This window comes from Trachypithecus francoisi, unplaced genomic scaffold (assembly GCF_009764315.1).
Source record: "Trachypithecus francoisi isolate TF-2019V2 unplaced genomic scaffold, Tfra_2.0 Lachesis_group1, whole genome shotgun sequence".
In the NCBI taxonomy this organism is placed as follows: Eukaryota; Metazoa; Chordata; class Mammalia; order Primates; family Cercopithecidae; genus Trachypithecus; species Trachypithecus francoisi.
In genome coordinates this window covers 46,860,907-46,881,016 of record NW_022681454.1, presented here as the reverse complement: position 1 = coordinate 46,881,016, position 20,110 = coordinate 46,860,907, and the positions used below count along the sequence as shown (strand labels likewise).

Genomic DNA, 20,110 nt, shown 5'->3' with positions numbered 1-20,110 from the left:
GGAAAAGTAAAGAGGTTAACAAACTGAATCTATTTTCATCAAATTATCTAAAATCAGCCAAACTTAAAGACAATTTCATACTCATGCCCAAAGGCCAACACAAGTTTATAATTCATTGGGAATAAAAGAAGTCCTGTTTTTTTTTAAATTCCTCCTGATTTTTAAGAAATCTGAAGGAATTCAATTTTCATAAAGTCAGCATAATTTCAAATAGCATTAACATTGATGTGGTAAATTATAGATGTCATTTAATAAAATGTATATTTAGAAGACAAAGCAGCAATTTAGACAGAAAGACTTCTTAAAATGTGTGTCAAATAGAAGATTAGAAAAAAAGTTTTTAGTAAGAATAATCAGAAGTAAAAACATTGTAACTTTATTTTTAACTAAAGTATTTTAAGTTCTTTCTTCCAACAAAAATTGAGTGCCTAATTCAATCATTTCTAGAACTGTTTCTTTTAATATGTAGAGAGAATATATGTATGAACCCGTATATATATTTATATATGTATATATATGTAAAACCAGATATAAATATTAATCCTCGATTTTGTATATTACATTGTAGACATTTGATTAAAAATTGTAATGTAGGTATTAGAAACAATGCAAATGGCTAATCATAATATGGTATGGATGCACTATATGAGTAATTAGATTTAGTCTAATTACACATTAAAATGCCATTATTATAGGCTCAATTTTATTTTTGAAGTATGTTATTAAAGCAGAGGTTTTACCTTTAGTAGGACGAAGACATAAAACTTTTGTAAGTGACTAAGTGTACAGTTATATTTAACTAACTAAAGGAGTAACTTATTTTTAAGCCTGATGCTAGGACCCATGATACATCCATATACAAATCACTAATCACACACTATTCATATATATTTAATACTGCAGAACCTCTGGAATCTCTTTATTTGTTTGTTTGTTTGGAGACAGGGTCTCATTCTGTTGCCTAGGCTGCAGTGCAGTGGCATGATCGCTGCTCACTGCAGCTTTGACCTTGGGGCTCAAGCTATCCTCCCAGCTGGTTTCTTCGTTGCTGAGACTACAGGTACTGCCATCATGTCCGGCTAAATTTTTTATTTTTGTTATTGTAGAGAGAGGGGTCTTGCTCTGTTGCCCAGGCTGGTCTCAAACTCCTGGGCTCAACTGATTCTTCTACTTCAGCCTCCCAAAGTGTTGGGGTTACAGGCATGAGCTACCACATCTGGCCTTGATCTTTACTTGTTAATTATTTGCTGCTTAAGAGAGAATCACTTTTACTTATTCAAGTGATTTCAATGTATTTCTTCAGATATTTTATATAACCATTGTTAATTAATGAGGTTTTAAGTATTGCACTTGTTAATAATATGCAGAAAATAAATCTTATTCCCATAAATGGAGTGAATAAGAAAAATAATTTTAGAAAAAGTTGATCAATTTTAAATGAAATTCACGTCCATGCTTTCTAAATATATGTTAAAATAAACCAATTAGTATTTGTGGAGGAACATGAATCTGATAAAAATTTCCATGCCAAATGAATATTTCTCATTATATCAAAGTATAAATCTTCAGTCTTAGAAGTGAAAGACTTTGTTATTTATTATCTAGCTATGAATATATGTTAATTTTGAAACATCTACAACAACAAAAAGAAGGAAGAATAGTACTCAAAGTTATTAGTTTGATAGAACTGATTTAAGGCAGGCTTTTGATATCAGATTGATTCTTTCATATTTGTTACTGTATTATCCACATAAGATCTTACTAGGAGACCAAATTACTCTGCCATAATGCCAGCTTGTAAATATTTGACATTGAGTCTCGCAGAAACTCTCTAAGGACAGTGAACAAATACCATAAGCAGTATTGCATTTGAGACAAAAGGGAATTAATTGAGAGTGACACCCATAGATACCACTGGCTGCTAAGAAGGATACGATCAGTGCCAGGAAACAGCACTGCACCTTTTATCATTTCTCCCATGATGCACCCTACTGACCACATGTCAACTGAAAACAAAAATGAAATGAAGATAAACAAGAACACAGGAATAGAACAACAAATAAATGAAAACACTGGGCTACTCATGCCATAAAGCAATAGTCTGACTTTTCACTGACTGGATGAGAGGCCAGTGGCATGATCATTAGTATTTTAAATGGTGGAAAGGGGAGAACATAGGCTGTCAAGGCCCTTTTCTGTCGTATGACTGAAATAACGATGCTACCCAATGCTACCTAATGTAGAATAATATTACTTTGCACTTATAACTCAATGATTAACTTAGGTTTTGATTTAAAAGGTCTAATTTGCATTCATCTACTAGAATCCTACTGATTTTTATCATAAATTATTCCAGATAGTGTTAATATGCAGATCAGTTTCTTTTTTACTCTTGTATACATATTTGAAAAAAGAAAAAAGCTGAGCTGCCAGCAACCTCAAAAGAGTTTCTTTTATAAAACACATTTACCCTTATTTATAAATATAAATGCAGTTCCAGAAGTGAAAAGCCAGTTTAAGAATGAATGTTTCAGAATATGTTGTCCTAGTTTCATTGACTCCCATCAAAGGAGCATGTTTCTCAGCAGGAAGCCTTGTCTTATTCTTATAAACACGGTTGCCTTATAATGATAAGAAACGCTGGCTTTCAAAATGGGATGGTTCAATGTGAAATAAACAACATGACTAAAGAGCTGATACTTCTTCTGAGACTGTAAATCAAAAGAAACCTGGAATTCAAGGTGAAATTATAATGGTCTCTCTGTTATTGCCAGGTATCATCCAGAACTTAAAACCAGGAAGCCAGGACAGAGTGCACACAGGGAGGGGCAAAATGGGGAAGGGTGAAGCAAGAAAGTGAAATCTCTCTCTTGAACTATACTTGATTACTCACTTGTTCTACTTAAAAGTCAGAAAGAGAGGGCATTCTTGTGGGGGGGGAAATAAACAAGAAGAATTAGGGATGCTGAGGGGGAGCAAATAGGGAAAGGCATTAAGATAGCAGCACGATATAATTTTGCTCCACTTACTTTTCAAATTACATCTTGTAATTTGGCAGTGACCTTAAAGAGATCCTCATGAGATTCATTCCAATGTGAAAATCTCACTCGGGTTAAACTCAAAGTTTCCATTGTTTGATTTAACACCTAAACAAAGTGATCACTGCAAAGAAATGGTTATGGCTTTGAAGGTGATAAGCATACCCAAAGAAGCAAATATGTTTTGCTTCCAGTTTAGGAAAGCAACTGACATGCAGAAATATCAGGGAAAGATAGAGCAAACAGTTGTGCATCCCTTTATTATTAACGTGTTTGTCATTTCAAGTAATATCTGTCTCACAACAGGTTGGTATTGAGAAATCTTTGATTAAAGAAAAAAAACTGAAAACATATTTATTTTTAAATTCCAAGTATTTCCTATCATACTGTCCGAAGAGACCAGTTTGACTAAATTGCTATTCATGGTATATCTATATTTTATAGATATTGTGGAAACGATATACAAAAAATATTGAGATCAAAAAACTCAATATGTGGTGTTTTCTCTTGCCTGTCTCCATTCAAACATTTAGAAAAAATGGTTTCTGCCATTAACCTGTCTGGGATTTAGGAAACATCTATTTCTATTTCTTATTTGTATAAAATAGTTTTTTACAATATCTCTGGCAGATATATTCATCTTTTTCTACTAGAGAACCAACTCTATTATTTTCCAACTATGTGACCTTGGCCAGGTTACTTCTCTCTAAACCTCAATTTTAGCCTCTAAAATATTGATGATAAGCTGTATTTATTATGCAGAGTTTTATAAAAGACTTGGAAAAGTTATGTCTGGTAAAGATCCTTGCACAATTGCCTGATACATAGCAAGTCCCCAATAAATATTATTTATGTATCAAATCATCTATTAAATAATATATTAAAATTATACTTGGGAATTAAATATCTTTGGGAAAGGTTTATTTTAAATTTACATAATTATATTATATATTTCCATCTATAATAAAGAAATCTTTCTAATGGAGGAAACACCACTCACTAGGCAATCTATTTTATTGTTGAAACCACTTAGAAAGGCATCCTACATATTGAATCACATTGACCCTATGGAACTTCTCTTCACTAGGTAAACAGGAATTGTCATGTTTCTTCATCCAAATAATAACCTTAAAATATGTAACTATAACCTGTAATCCCTAACCTTTCCTCCATTCCTCTCCTAAAACTGGCCAATTTTATCTTTTGGGCTAAAATCCCTTGGTTTTTTTTTGGCTGTTCTTCACATGCCTTTAAACAACAGCAACAACAATAACAACAGATGGCCTGCCTGAAATTCTAGTCTCTATGTTGTTTTAGCTCCAATTGGTTCTATACAGTTGTTAATTTTATTTATTTATTTATTTATTTATTTATTTATTTTTTGAGCCAGAGTCTGCCTCTGTCGCCAGACTGGAGTTCAGTGGCAAAGTCTTGGCTCACTGCAACCTCTGCCTCCTGGGTTCACGCGATTCTCCTGCCTCAGCCTCCTAAGTAACTGGGATTACAGGCACATGCTGCCATGCCCAGTTAATTTTTGTATTTTTAGTAGAGACAGGTTTTCACCATGTTAGCCAGGATGGTCTCAATCTCCTGACCTTGTGATCTGCCCACGTCAGCCTCCCAAAGTACTGGGATTACAGGCATGAGCCACCGCACCCGGCCCAGTTGTTGATTTAATAACTGGTATTAATAATTGGTATATCTCACAGTTCTCTTTTTGGTGTGGGGGATCTGGGAGATATTCCAATGTAAAAGAAGAACATTTATTTAAAATATATCTTCATGGGCAGAACTCAAAATAGATTTAATAGATCACAAAACTTTTGCATAAAAATAATGCAGAGATATAGGCTCTAGATCTGAAATTCTGATGTACATATTGAATTTCATTTTCTTTATTTTAATATATCTTTCTGGGTGATAATATCCTGGAAATCTTTCTAATTCCCATTTTAACTTTACTCACCATTCACTATTCCTAGAGAATATTTATATCTATGTTACCAAAGTGCTAAGCCTTATGCCTAGAATTACAAAGATTGAATATATGCACATAAATTTATATAGATTTTTATGTACTCAAGACAGGATTATGGCTCAAGATAAACTCACTGTACCAAACTTCATGCATTTGCCATTCCCACTAACAGAAAATATATAATAAAAGAATTTGATACCAACTCTTATTGAACAGGAAGATGGTAGTGGTAAGTCTTCCCTCTACTAATATCTCTATATTAGGATACATAAACACACTAATACAATATGTATTTGAATATATTAGTGATATATATATTGCTAATCAAGTTAAGAATAGATTATTTTATGAAATTGTCAGGTATTACAATGAGTAGGGACTGTGCATAGACCTTAGATGTAATTAGCAAATTCAATCACTGTTGGAAACTGGATTTTTATCCTTTCTGAGACAATCTGATACAGCATTTGGGTCTCTATAAGAGTTCTGTACACTAATGCTGCCAAGGTAGAATTCTGGTGGCTTTTAAAATTCTGATTCATCACATTCTTCCATCATCATTCTATCATTCCCATAGGTAGAAGGCAGATTCACTTGCAATTGTAACACTCAGATGCTGAGTCACTTTCTTCAGAAGAAATGTTGAGTAAGTTTTGGTGTTACTAAAATATGGTTAGTTTTCAGAGTGAGGACCTCTGAAAATCTCATGTCATATTATTTGTCAGAAATTAGCTTATACTAAATTATCTTTTGCTACTTCCAACCAAGAGACAGAAATGATATAATGTAAGCCCTGGAAGTTAAATCTAAATAAATAAAGAACTATATTGCTACTTCCATACTCCGTCTAATAGCTTAGATCATGATCCACGATTAAATAATTTTTGGACTATGTGAGCTTCTATCCTGGAAAATGTTTCCTCTCTAGGGGATTATGTATCTCTTCTATCACAATTTCTGAGACTTCTCCTTAACACACCTAAGTATATTTTCATTTAGTGTAGAATTTAGACAAATTTTCTTTCAATGAATGACTCAACACACAAGAGCATGAAGAATTAATATAGTTTTCTAAAATCAGAACATTTCTTTGAAAATTATTTGTTATAATTTTATAAAAATTATAAGTTATAAAGTTATCAGTTATAAAATTAGAATATTTCTTTTAAAATTAGTTAACTAAGTCTTAAATTTAGTTATTTAACAAAAGGACCTTGTATTAAACTTCAGTTCAAAGATAGAATTCTAAAAGACTACTGACATACATAAACTAAGAATGTACACATTTTGCACATGTGAATCTAAGTAAGAAAAATAAGCAACAATTCACAAAACTTAATGCTAAATATTGTAATGCCAGGAAATCAGAAAAAGACTTTCTCCTTGATTCTACCTGTTAAACTTGCTTTTATTTCTTTACAACCTCGGAATCTGCAGCTTCCATTCTGGTGAATCCTGTCTTGAATTTTCATAAAATAATAATAAAAGAGAAGAGCAGCAGGCACGCTAGTGGTAAAAATGTATTCTTTTAAACAAATTCAAATAAATAATAATTTTATTTTTAAATATATATTTATAATTATGTGCAATTTGTTTAGAGATGGGAAAGAATGCCTACTAAATTTTTTCATCCTAACTTTATTTAAAGCCATAAATTTTATATTGTTTAAAATAACCCTGTATTGTCTTAATTCTAAGAAACAGAGTTAGACTGTATAGTAAGTTGTTAGTTGCAAAAGTTTATTAGAAATTAAGCACTATCATTTCAAAGAGGTAAGAAGAATCTTAAAATATCTCTGTGCTAGATGGATATAACAATCTGTAACCACAAATTTTTGTTCATTTTACTTTGATCCTTCCTAATGTTCGTATTCAAACTTTAAAAAGATATAGCATTCAGTTAATTTGAGGATGTTTTTCTTATTTCTTCAAATATATTTTTGGGAAACCATTTACCTGTTCCTTAATAACTTGGCTCCCTGGCAAGGTTATGTGTATATCTCTTTCATTCTAATTGCAATTTCTTGTTCTTCAGAGGGAAAGGCAAGAGGAGCTATTTTAGCAGTTCAGCTGTTAGCTTTGGATATAATATACTTGAGGTCTAGAATTTTCAAATGTGTGCAGCGTGCCTGTCTTTAACTTTATATCCAGAGAACATTGGCCAAGAACTTAGATAAAGGAACATCACAGGGTTTGCTCAAAGAAGGTGCTACCGTTTGAAGTAGAATGGAAAAAATAAGGTTGAAGAATGTATCTAAAAGAAGCAGGTTTGAGGAAAGGACTCAAGAAAATTATACTGGGACTATAGGAGTCTTTGATAATCAACAAGATGGCATGCCCTGGTTGGGGTTTGGGATGGTAGAGGCAGTGAACAACTGGATAGTTCTTAGAAAAAAACTTCTAAGGAAGCATTGTAAAACTGCTTTCCTGTAAATTTTATTGAAAGGAACAAAATCTGAGTGAAGCTAAAGTCACTGATTTCTTTTATCTGTTCTTTGGACTACATAAAAAAAAATTGACTTGGCATATTTACTACTCTCTAACTTGAATGTCAGCACTGGTTTAAGAATGTTTAAAGAATGTTTAGTAATACATTTAAATATGAATGTGCATTATAGTGTTGTTCAAATAAACTATAGTGTAAAAATATATGCTATGAAATGTTTTAATCATAAAACTGTAGTGAAAATTAAGTGTATGATAGTGTATGTATAACTAAGAAACACTTTACACAAGAAAAATAAGTATTAAGAAGTGATCCTCTGGATATTAAAATAATTAACAAACTGACAGGTAGAAAAGCAAATATGTATTGTTTATTTTGTTCAATTTTGTTTATTTTGTCGACATTCTAATTTAGTAACCAAGACAATTCCCTGTGATATCATCTAGATCATATCAACCACCAAGAAACCCCCACAATGTTTCTCAAAATGCAAAGATAGTTTGAATGTGGGAAAGTAGTTAAACTTCAGTCATCAATGACAATTTCATGAGATTCTCTGATTCATCAAGACATTTTAACTATTTTTGCTTAGGGTTCAAGTTTAAAAGTTCTGTGAAGAGAGAAGAAAAATGTTGATTATTACGATAGCATTATCACATCATTTTTCAGCCTCAAAGTAATTTAATATAAATTACTCTGAATAATTCCAGGTGAAAGACATGAGAACTTCTGATGGTTTTTTGAAATTTCTGCAGAATCTTGGAAGAGATCGAGGTATCAATTAGCATATACTTAGCTTTGCTATTTCTTCTAATAAATGTTAGAGTAATTTCAATATACTTAAAACTGTGTAATTCTTCTGCCGATAAATAACTTGAATCAGCCCTCAGCCTTGTGCCTGACAGTCACAGTCTGAGAGGTTATCTGACTGCTCAGTTATTGCTAGGAAGCCCTGTGCATAAAATGATAATAATTTCATTTAAAGATTAATAAAACAATTCCACTCAAAATTGACAAAGCACATTGTTTAACTGAAATTTCTATAGGTTTATTTTTTAAATATAACCATAACTTTAAACATTAAGTTATAATTTTAATTATAGGTAAAAGGGGCTAAGAAATCCAAATGGAAACATTTTCAAAAAGGAAACTTTTTTTTCTAACCTATTTCATTGGAAAATATCTACTCATTTTTCAGTAAAATTTAACTTAAGCAAAAGGCTTTCCATTGTAGATGTCTTTATGCAATTTTTTTTAACTTCTAGGTCCACTTGCAGGGTCATTATCACATATGGCACTAGGCTATTAAAGATTGCTGTACTATGTAATCATCATCTTGAGATAAAGAAATACAGACATTATATAATGAATGCAAACCTTTATTATAATCTACATTATTTGTATTAGAGATTATTTTAATGTCTAGGTTCATACATATCAAGGATATAAATGTTATGTATTAATTTTCACACAAATAATTTCAGCTCCAAAAATTTTTCTAAAACAAACTAGGATAAAAAGCGGGGGTGGGGGGTGGCTTCCAAGAGAAAAATTTTTAAAAGGAAATAGAATTATCAATATGGCACTATTTTTTGTTTGTTTTTCTGAAGGGTTAGATTGAGTTTAAAACTTTTTACTTTTTTTCTTTTTTATTGGCTTTTAAATTTAATACTGTAAAAATAGAAGAAAAGCAATCCTCATAAACGCCTGAAGAGCTAAATAAGATCCCAGAGGACAACCTCGCTATGTGAAATCAAGTGACATGTAACAAAATGTCACATGAAAATGAGAAATCCTGTGGCTTTTTGCTTTCCACTGACAAGTACATTAAAGAGATATGGCCGTGCAATTCACTCTGAGTATTGATTGAGAGGTTCCTTCTTTGTCTAAAATGTATTATACACTAAAGACAAAAGCATGAAGAGAGTTTCTCCTACTTTTGAATAAAGTCAGCACATTTAAATATGAATGTGCATTATAATTTGTTCAAATAAACTACATTAGGCATATAATTAATCCCCAAACTATAGATAAGTAATTTAAAGTGAAATAAATTTTCCTAAGTAGCCGTATAAAATCTAATGGTGAAAATAATACTTCACACTAAATATAGGAAAGGAACATGGAGCAAACAGAGATTCAAGACCTTGAGATTGGTTATAAATAAACGGTTGCCATGTAGTTTTCTTATCTTCTAGACCAGCACTGTCTAATAGAAAAATGACAGTCACAAATGCCAATCATATATGTAGTTTTAAGTTTAATGTCCACATTCAAAAGAATAAAAAACAGGTGAGTTTAATTTTAACAACATATATCTTTAACCCAATATATTCATAATGCTATCACCTCAACATAATCTATATAAGATTATTAGTAATATATTTTACATGCTTTTAAAAATATCTTCAAAATCTGGTATACATTTTACATATAAAACACATTTTAATTTAGACTAGTTATAATTTCAAGTGTGAATAACCACATGTGGCTAGTGGCTACCAACTAGACAGTGCAGTTCTAGAATATGTCATTACTCTTACATTACTAGTGGAATTTAGAGACTATCTCATTAATATCCAGCAGAATGAATAAATGTCTACCTAAATACAAGCTTATTATGGTATCCACTTCTTGTTGAGTCATTTTGTTTTGTTTTTGGTTTTTGCTGTTGGACTTTTTAAACACCTAAATAAAAAAAGCATAACCTTTCTTACATAATAAAAGGATTCCTTAATAAAATTTTCTTATCAATCCAATAGAATGGTTAATAGAGTTATGGGTCATGTGCTCATTGCCAATTTCCAAAACATCCATATGTAATAAATATACTAAATTCAATCCTGTATTATAGTTGTTAAAGTTGTCAATTGTGGTTGTACTTAGATTTGCACTAGTATTTGTAGTAAGGTACTTTTGTATTTTTAAAAGTATATTCTACTATTATATGTAAACTTGATTGTCTATATATTACAAACACAAATCTGTACCTTTACTAGAGAGTTAACTTATGGCCATTTAAGAAATGTATCAGTTCATTTGATAATTCCAAATCATAGATAGCTCTACAGGAAAATTTCTGATGGACTCTATTGCAGGACTCAATAGTAGAACTTAAATCAAAATTGCTTTATGAAATTATAAATTTAATTGGGAAAACAAATATGTATGTCTATGCCACATCTCCAAGCCAGGTGAGGGAAGTCTATATTAAACTCACCTGACCACCAGCAACTTGAACAATAATTACAATTTTTAAATGCAGAAGTTCATGTTTTGAGGAGGATATGATATATTGACCTGTTAAAGACTTGATTTAGTGTCAAGAGTAGTTTAAATCAATGAAGCCATAGACAGAAGCTTAGAATGTCAGCAAGGAGAGCAATTATTATGCTTAAATATTGTAGAAGCACAAAACAGTTTTAGAAAGGAGATGGAAAATGACTCGCAAATAGTGACTTATTTTTCTAGTTATAAAGGTAAATATATTTTAATCATTTGGGATCTGGTGGCCTCTGTTATTAAAGGAAAATAGCATTACGATTTTTAGCTGCAGGCAAGAAAGTAATTTTAGAAGAAAAAAGCCTATTGAAATTTAATGAAAAGAAATCATTGTGGTAGGTAGTCTTCGGTACTGGTCAGATTATAGAAATCATCACTTTTTTATTACAATAACACCACTTACCCAACTTTTTGCTTCTATCTTTACTCTCCTGGTAAAATCATTAAGTGTTTAAAAGGGAGAGAGAACAAAACAGGTAAAGCTGTAGCAAAAGGTACAAGGATACAGTCCCTTCCTGGAAAGAGGATTTTGTGGCGAACCATTTCTCCCATAATGCATCCCACAGACCATATATCCACTAGAACAGGAGAGAGAGGGTAGTGAAGAAAAGGGAGGAAAGTAAAGTTAACTAAGATAATTGACTTCTGAAGGAGGAGGAAAAAGAACAGTTTGATTAAAAGTACAATTTTCACCTCCCACCAAAAGTTGGCCAAAAGGTGAATTAAAACCAGCACTACGCTATTACAATAACAGTGTCTAGTATTAGAACTCAAATTAATGTTTAAAAAACCATTACTTTGTGGATTCTGGACATTGCCTCTCAGTAGTGCCACAAAGTGGTGACACTGGTGACAGAGAAAAGCAATAGCTAAACCAAAAGTATCTCCATGGCAGGTGACAGCTAAAAGCCACCAAAGGATTTTCTGTGTCATTTTCTGGATGCAGAGAAAACAATGTTAACTTGTAGAGGTGGCTATTTTCACTTTCTCTTCTATTCAGTTACAGAGAATAGGGCAACAAGAGACCACCTTTTTTTCAGGGGGCCGGGGGAGGGGCAAAACAAGATAAATTCAACCAAATCCAAGAAACCAGGAAGTAACTGGAACCATGGTTTAGAGGCAAAAGAATTGGAATTCCTGGTATTTGGGACTTAGCTTTTCCTTCAGAAGTTTATTCTTGTAAATAAACATCAGTTTTAGTTTCCATTTGAAATATTTCAAGAAAAAGGACATATGATGAATTAGCACATGTATAAAGGAGTCATCTGGAAGGAAAGTGAAAAAAGTATTAAATGTGTTAAAAATTGTTACGTACATATATTTATTTCCAAATTGTCAAACTTGTTAGGAAAACATGCTTTGCCTTCTCTTACCAATCTTTACCCCTTTCCAACTTGTTTTTTATTATGGACAAAGGGAACTTTTGGGCAGAATCATTTGGCCGAATTGTTCCGTGGGGAAGGAAGGCAGGGCTAGGTGCAGGGGACAGCAGGGCATGCCTGATGTGGGAGCAAGCAGGTTTTTCTGCATGATAACCTTCCACCCGGTGGTGGGAGGGCAGCACCAGGGTGCCAGGCAGGCCTCCTCCATGGACTTAGAGAAGTTGAAAACCTAAGGCAGCAACTTGCAATTCTTTCTAGTGAGGAAAGGGAAAGGGATTTTAATACCAGCTATTTGCAGTGCCAAGATCTGAAAAGCTCGAATAGGCAAATTCAGACCCCCCCTCCCCCCAGTTTCCTGTACATTCTTGATTCTTGACTGTTTCTCCTTTGACTTTTTAAAAATAACTTGTGAAGAAAGTATAAAAATGTCCTCTTTTCTAAATGAATTAGATGTGGTATTGCCTAGTGAGGAGGACTAGATTCATCTCTTCTGAGTCAAAAGGTACCAGAACTCTGACACTGCCCACCAGGGTGAATCTGACCTTCGTAAGAGGTGACTTTTTAACTTCCTCTGTATAAATGCATACATACATTATCTGTCTTCTAATCTAAGAGTATACAAAGAAGTTTCTGCAAACTTCAGTGGCCAGGGAATTTTCACAAAAGTACCCTGTAGCACCGGAACATAAAAATACACTGATTATTTTTATAGAACTTATTAAAATAGACTGCTAAAACTAAATAGAATAGAATATAAAATAAATATTTAAGATACATTGAATACATATACAATCCTAATTTAAAACTATTTTAATTCCTAAGTATATTGAATATATTTTTCAATATGGTGCATTATTTGTAAGATATAGTCTCATCAAAATAATACATTGTAATGCTTTCTAATAGATATTTAATAAATCCTTAGTTTTAATCAACAACACTCAATTGTAATACATTTTTAAGATTCCTTCCACAGCCTTCATTTTAAAGTGTTCATGAATATTAGATTTTCTTTAGGAAAGCACTAGTGTCAAATTTGACATTTTCCTTTTTTACGATTTTTGGAATATATAAGAATTTATTAGGCAATTGCTACTCTAAATATTTCTTACAGAGCAACTTAAATTATTACAGAAATTCTTATTCAATTTAAATAATTTGGATTATTTCAAAGTTGTCCGTGAAGATTTTCACTCCCAGGATTTATGTCACATTTTTGCTTGTCTTTTTCTAGAAATACAGCCATCAGTCTGAGATACGACATAAAAGCCAAATGGCTAAATGTGGTAGATTCCTTCCTGCTTTCACACTCATGCTCAGCTGAGCTGCAACCCAAATAGCAATTTTTCTCAATATCTAGGCACGTGTGCTAATCAGTATCCACTTGACTGTTTAATCAGACTCCATTTACAATTCTTTTTCACTATTAACATTTAGTGCTCTTCTAGCAAAGCTGACTTGTCAATAACATCCTTCACATTTTTAATGAGTGTTTCTTACCAGTAGTATTAAAAAACAAAACAAAACAAAAAAAAAACAAAAAACAACAGCAACAACAACAACAAAACCTGAATATGCTATCTGGCAGCCCTACCTTATAAAAGTATGTACATGAAAGAGAACATTCCCCTTGACTATCTATAACGTGCACCCATTTTATTCATGGTTTTGATGCTGCTCTCCAGAAGCATCCCTACCGTTCTCCTTGTAGCCCATCCCCAGGATGACCTCGGGGGCTCTGTAATAACGTGTCACCACATATGGAGTCATCATGAAGCTTGTGCCTGCTGTCCTGGCCAGTCCAAAGTCCAGGATTTTCAATGTGCAATCAGACTTGACTACAATGTTACTTGGTTTTAAATCCTAACAATAAGGATAAGGGAGAAAATTAAAAGCCAGTATCAAGTGAAACATGTTATTTCCATTGACTCAATCAACATAGCAATCTTGCAGTAGCACTAATGAGGTCCCCCTGACCTACAGAGCCCTAAATAAGGCAAATGATTACTGCTACAAATATGTTAACTGTTAGTTTTTGGATTAAAAAAATATTCAGAAAGTTTTTTAATCCCAGAAAAAAATTGTATTATCATTTTCACAATTTACACTGATCTTGGGACGAGGTTTTAGAAAAAAAAAATGTATCATTTATTGTCTTCTGTTAGGTTTCTCCTTAGGACAACATAAATCATTCAACATATATATCATTTCTAGGCCTGATAGAAGAACAGATCAGGGCAGCTGTCTTTATGCTGCCAGAAACAAACTATGGAAATGAATTGTCTTATTTCAGTTGCACATATGACTTCTGCCACTCAAGGAGCTGAAAGCATGAGGCTTCTAAGAAGCTGCATCTCAATGATCCAAAAACATAACATTGAGCAAACTCAACTACTAGAATTTCCTTCTACAATTAGTGAACTAGGTGCTAATTCCAGTATCAAAGAAATGAGGAAGTATATTATATTTGACCAATGCCCCCTGTTTAAAGAAAATAATCTACAGTCACTCTTCCTCTTCTCTTAAAGCATTTGAATTGTAATCCTAGAGAAGGTGTTCTTACCCTGTGAATAATTCCAGCAGAGTGGAGGTGCTTAATGCCACACAGCATTTGGTACAGCAGGTAAGACATTCGCTCGTGGTCTAATTCCATCTGAATCACTTGACATAAGTTGGCATCCATCAGTTCCATTACTAAGTAACTAGAAGAGTAAATCCACAATGTTAGTTCCAGATCACAAGATCTATGAAGTCCTTTCAGTTAGTCAGAATTCTCTCCTAACTCTGCAAGTCTTCTGAACTTCTTAGCTCTGCCTTTGACTGAATCAAGACTATGAGAATTTCCAGGTATTGCATGTGTGTTAGCTATACAAACCCTACCACAAGGTTGCTAGTAGAAAAAGTATTTATTAGTGTGTGGTTTGTGTCCATAGTTTTTAACCTTAATTTTGCCTTCACTTTCCCCTGTATTCCCTCAACTCTTTTGTGAGTATTATAATTTCAAATAAGAAAAAAATTCAGGACAGCTTCTTCCTAAATTCAATGTATCTATGTTAAGGACAAGGTACTAGGGAATCACTTCCTCTCCTCCATCTGTTGTCATTACTGGGTAGACATTGCACAAAATCAATGACACTACAAAGATCGAAAGAATAAAGATAATTTTCATGTCCCTTTTATTACTATTTCTTTTTGTTTGTTTGTTTGTTTTGAGATGGAGTCTCGCTCCGTCGCCCAGGCTGGAGTACAGTGGTGCGATCTCGGCTCACTGCAACCTCCGTCTCCCAGGTTCAAGCAATTCTCCTGCCTCAGCCTCCTAAGTAGCTGGGACTACAGGTGCACACCACCACACCTGGCTAATTTTTGTATTTTCAGTAGAGGCGGGGTTTCACCATGCTGGCCAGGATGGTCTCGATCTCCTGACCTCGTGATCCATCTGCTTCAGCCTCCCAAAGTGCTGGGATTATAGGTGTGAGCCATCACGCCTAGCCTTATTACTATTTCTTCAGGTAAATTAATTCATTGTAGAAAGTTCATGGAATCTATAAATAATCATAAATAAATAAGCCTTCCCTGAGTGACCAAGAGTATGGAACAACAAAGCATATAAAGCCACAAGGTCAAAAGGAGGCAGAATGTCTTTCCAGGAAGTAACCACACGAACAGAATCTTCTTTACCTATCACTGGACCCCTTTCATTTGACCCCACCTCTTACCTCTCTTTGATCAGTACAAGGGATTTCAACGGTGTGTGTGTGTGTGTGTGTGTGTGTGTGTGTGTGTGATATTCCCTTGGGCTATCTAAGTGCTGTGCTCTCCCTTCCTTCACGAGTTTTGTTACTTACACATCTTGGAACTCCTCCAGCGTTTTCTGGGGTGTGAAGACATTTAATAAACTAATAATCTGAAAGAGAGTGGAAGGGACAGAGGAAAAGAGAGAAAGAAAAAAGAGAGAGAATGTATTATTTTTAAATTTTATTTCAACTCAAAGTCACTCACTAATGCTATGGTGGAAATGGAGAAGTTAGAAAAATTTCTAGAGCTGTCTCAGGACACAGGAAAGTATACTCAGAAAGAACAGATGATCTGTCTTCAGGTTAATAATGCAGCTAAAAAGCTCAATTCTTGGGCAGAAGAAAGAATCAGAGAGATGCATCATTATTACACTGTTTTCAAGTGTGATTCCTCATGGCAGAATATGGGCCTTTCGGGGATTAAACAAAAAAGGAAGAAATGCAGTGTGAGAAGAGAGGTGGCAGTAAAACACTCAGCGAAACATAGCAAGGGGATACTTCTCCTCCAGATGAACAAAATCGTGTTCTATTTCATGATTTTTTTGTGTTGTGGGAGTTTATATTTTTTTTACTTCTACCTCACCCTCAAATATTAAATTAATGCTTCAATAATATGTGGGGGAAAGGTGCGTTCTAGATGATATCAATGATGAATTTAGTAGAAAATTATTTAAAAGTTTTCTACATTCAGTTAGAAGCTTTTTGTTTCCTGCTTTATTTTATATATTAGCTAGTAAAGAAATCTACCTTCTAGCATGAGCAAATTTTGTAAAAATCCGTTGTCACATTTCCAAATAGAGTTCATAGATCAATAACTCAAAATGTTCTTCCAGCTAAATATTTGGTACTAACGTGCCAGTAGGAAATGAATATAAAAATATACAGACACAAATCTTATACTCACAAGATAGTTGCAACTATTTTATAAAAAATAGGTAAGTACAAGGTCAAGATTTAAGCAGCTTCAAAGCATCAGTCAATGAATTTCAGTAAACTCTATAAATGATATAAAGACATATGGGGTAATAAACATAAAATGAAATTAGTTTAAATACCTGAGAAATTGACTCAATTCGATGGAATGTTTCATGTCTCATGTAGTTTTAACTTACTGAGAAATTATTGACAAAAAATAATCATAGTACCCTCCAATATTTTCTAGTATACATATATATGGCAATGGTTGTCATATAGTTTTTTTTTTTTTTTTTTTTTTTTGAGACGGAGTCTCGCTCTGCCACCCAGGCTGGAGTGCTGTGGCCAGATCTCAGCTTACTGCAAGCTCCGCCTCCCGGGTTCACGCCATTCTCCTGCCTCAGCCTCCCGAGTAGCTGGGACTACAGGTGCCCGCCACCTTGCCCGGCTAATTTTTTTGTATTTTTTTAATAGAGAGGGGGTTTCACCGTGTTAGCCAGGATGGTCTCGATCTCCTGACCTCATGATCTGCCCGTTTCGGCCTCCCAAAGTGCTGGGATTACAGGGTTGAGCCACCGCGCCCGGCCTGTCATATAGTTTTAAAAAAAATTCATCTCTTCTAAAGCAACCGTGCAGTGTGGAATATTCACATAGAAATAAAATTGTTTTAAAATTATCTTTAAAACTTGTGATTAAAGTCCCATGTTATTCTGTATACTCAGTGCTAGTGAGTGTTGAAAACTGCATATGAAGTACATCTTTCATTGGAACATCTACAGTGGGTCTGTTTTTCTAGGACTTTATCAATCTCATAAAGTAATTTATTTCATTTTGATATTTGTTCAAACAAAAACATTAGAGATTGTGTATAGAGCACACATTACACACACACAAACATTCACACGAACACTCCTTAACAACGGATAAATGCTAACCCAGATCACCTAGTGAACAAATAATCCAGATAATATAAGAAATCTAGAAAATAGCATTACAATTTTAAATAAATCAAGATTTATTGTTTTAAAGGGTAATTTATCAAGATCTCTTCCCTACTGTATGTTCTTATTTTCCCTTTTCCTATGACCTTGTTTTATCATTTTTCACCCTTTGAGAATTTCTCCTCTATCCTTCCTTTGCTCTCTTATAAATTCTAATTCCTAGCAAGAGCCAATTTAAAAAATGCATCTGTAGAAGGAGATTATCACAGCTATAAAGTTTCCATTTTAATTCAACCGTTTCCAGACAGGAATCTCAGTTATTTTATCCCAGCATCTTGAGACACACAGATGTGAGTCTGTGTTTGTCAGGCCCCATTAGTTCCTAGAATTGAATATTTATATTCTTTTTTTAAAATAATAATTTTAATCTAATTTTCAGTTGATAATAAATACAGAAAAAAGGGGACCAAACTAACACCATAAAGATGTATTTTCTAAATAGATTTTCTTCGCTATTATTAAAGATTTAATGAGATTACTCTTCCTTTGCTTTCCACAGTATTAACAGAGTTCTTATTAATGTAGAATTTACATTTGGTTGTAGTGAATTTCCTCTTCATAAAAAGTTCCAGAAATGTGTTTCTATAGACTTCTGCATACACACATACACACATAAAAGGAAGGTAGCAGGTGGGGTGCTATTTATAAATTATCATTGCAATCTGGAACTCTTTTTTAGGCTTCATAAATATAAGTCTCCAAAATTTCAGTCAAGAACAGGAAGTATTATTCTCTCAAACTTACCAAGTAAGTGGGCATTTCTCCACATTGTATTGCATTACAGGGTCTGGCATAAGGATGAGGGAAATATAAATACATGTATGGAAAACTTTCCATACAATTGATTCATTGCTTATATCCATCCATTTTCCATTGCCAAAGTTAGGCTCCATCCTTCTTGGTATAACAGAATATATTGCATTGATCATGTGGTTAATCTTGCACTTACCTTTATTTAACATACTGAAAGAACAAATTAGTATATAACTCTTCATAGGAACCATCCCTTCTATCATTTCTATATTCCTTTCTAGAAGTCTCATGTTTTTTGCATGGCCATATTAGATATGAGTGTGCAGTTCATAAAATTTTAATTTCTTGGTGAGGCCTTTGCTGCTTGGCCTATTTAAATAGGTAAACCTATCCCACCACACACTGACCAGCATTTTTAAATCTTCCTTGTTTGCTTTGCCTTACTTAATAGCACTTATCATCACCTGACATTTTACAATTGACCTGTCTTATTGTGGATCGCCTTGCTCTTGCCAATAGAGCATGAACTCCACCTGGGCAGGGATTTGTCTGTTTTCTTCACCATCTAGATCTGTGCCTGGCACATTTTATTCATTCAACATATATACGTCAAGTGACTGAATTAAAAAGTCATCAGGGTAGAGGAATAGAGGAAAAGAGAAATACTGTCATGGGGTCCGAATCTGCATATTTGCATTTCAAATATCTTTCAACTTAATACTAATACATTTGTGTCTTCTCAGTGCCACTTGTAGATGGCGAGCATTAGGACAAGATACCTGGTTTATAAAACTGCGCTGGTAATGTGTTCTGTGTAATTTTCATACATAAGAACTTTGTAGAGATAACTCTACAAAGATATTCTACAACTTTAGAATGATTTTACTTGTAATAAAGTTATTTTTATATTTTTAAGAAAATAAAATTTTATTTATAATTTATAATTATTATTATGTATTTATATGTAAAATATATTCGATGTATTTATTATAATTTATTTATTAATAAAAGTTTTCATTAAAATAATGAATTCTCTCCTATTTGTCTTTACTAGGAACAAGTGGAGCACAGAATGAATTCTAGAGGTCTTGGCCTGTGATTGAAGGAGCTTAGATTCTGAAGTAAAGAAAGTCCTTTAATGGTCTACCCAGCTGAGTTCCGATGAGAAAAAGCTCTTGATCCCATTCTCAAGTACTTTGCAAATATGTACTTGCATACTTGCCCATCCCTGAAAAAAATAAGATGCCAACACACAGTGGATTCACTGAACAATTAGAGGCCACCACCAGACTACAGCTGAAACTAAAAGGAGATAACATGAATAAAACTCAACTGTTAACAATTAAATCTAAATTATAAATCGAAATTAAACCTAAATTATAAAGAAATGTAGCATGGTGCTTTGTAGGTGTTTGTTTGTTAGTTTGTTTGTTTTTCTGGCTTTTGGCTTTGCTTGTCTTGTTTCTTTTTTGGAAAGCATGAAGCTCTTAATTTGGAGCAAGATAACCAAATACGGTAAAT

General features: G+C 33.3%; 1 protein-coding gene and 1 long non-coding RNA gene across 11 annotated transcripts in view; one reads left to right on the top strand and one right to left on the bottom strand.

Moving 5' to 3' along the window:
* MAPK10 (mitogen-activated protein kinase 10) overlaps nucleotides 1-20,110 on the bottom strand; it is a 339,795-nt gene that overhangs the window by 67,014 nt on the left and 252,671 nt on the right. For 7 of the 9 annotated variants that reach the window (XM_033214180.1, XM_033214173.1, XM_033214174.1 and 4 more), the window contains 4 exons: nucleotides 15,972-16,030; nucleotides 14,690-14,828; nucleotides 13,824-13,989; nucleotides 11,251-11,322 (listed from right to left, as the gene is read on the bottom strand). In XM_033214180.1, coding sequence (XP_033070071.1) covers nucleotides 11,251-11,322; nucleotides 13,824-13,989; nucleotides 14,690-14,828; nucleotides 15,972-16,030 — 436 coding nt within the window. Of the gene's footprint in view, nucleotides 1-1,934; nucleotides 2,007-11,250; nucleotides 11,323-13,823; nucleotides 13,990-14,689; nucleotides 14,829-15,971; nucleotides 16,031-20,110 lie in introns of all 9 variants that reach the window. The other 2 variants (XM_033214181.1, XM_033214176.1) reach the window with 1 other exon arrangement.
* LOC117085365 lies at nucleotides 5,592-19,948 on the top strand. Of its 2 annotated transcripts, XR_004437927.1 has the most exons (6): nucleotides 5,592-5,662; nucleotides 8,173-8,236; nucleotides 12,577-12,679; nucleotides 14,655-14,749; nucleotides 19,333-19,389; nucleotides 19,644-19,948. It is a non-coding gene; the product is annotated as an uncharacterized LOC117085365 (long non-coding RNA). The 2 variants fall into 2 exon arrangements; XR_004437926.1 differs by lacking the exon at nucleotides 19,333-19,389.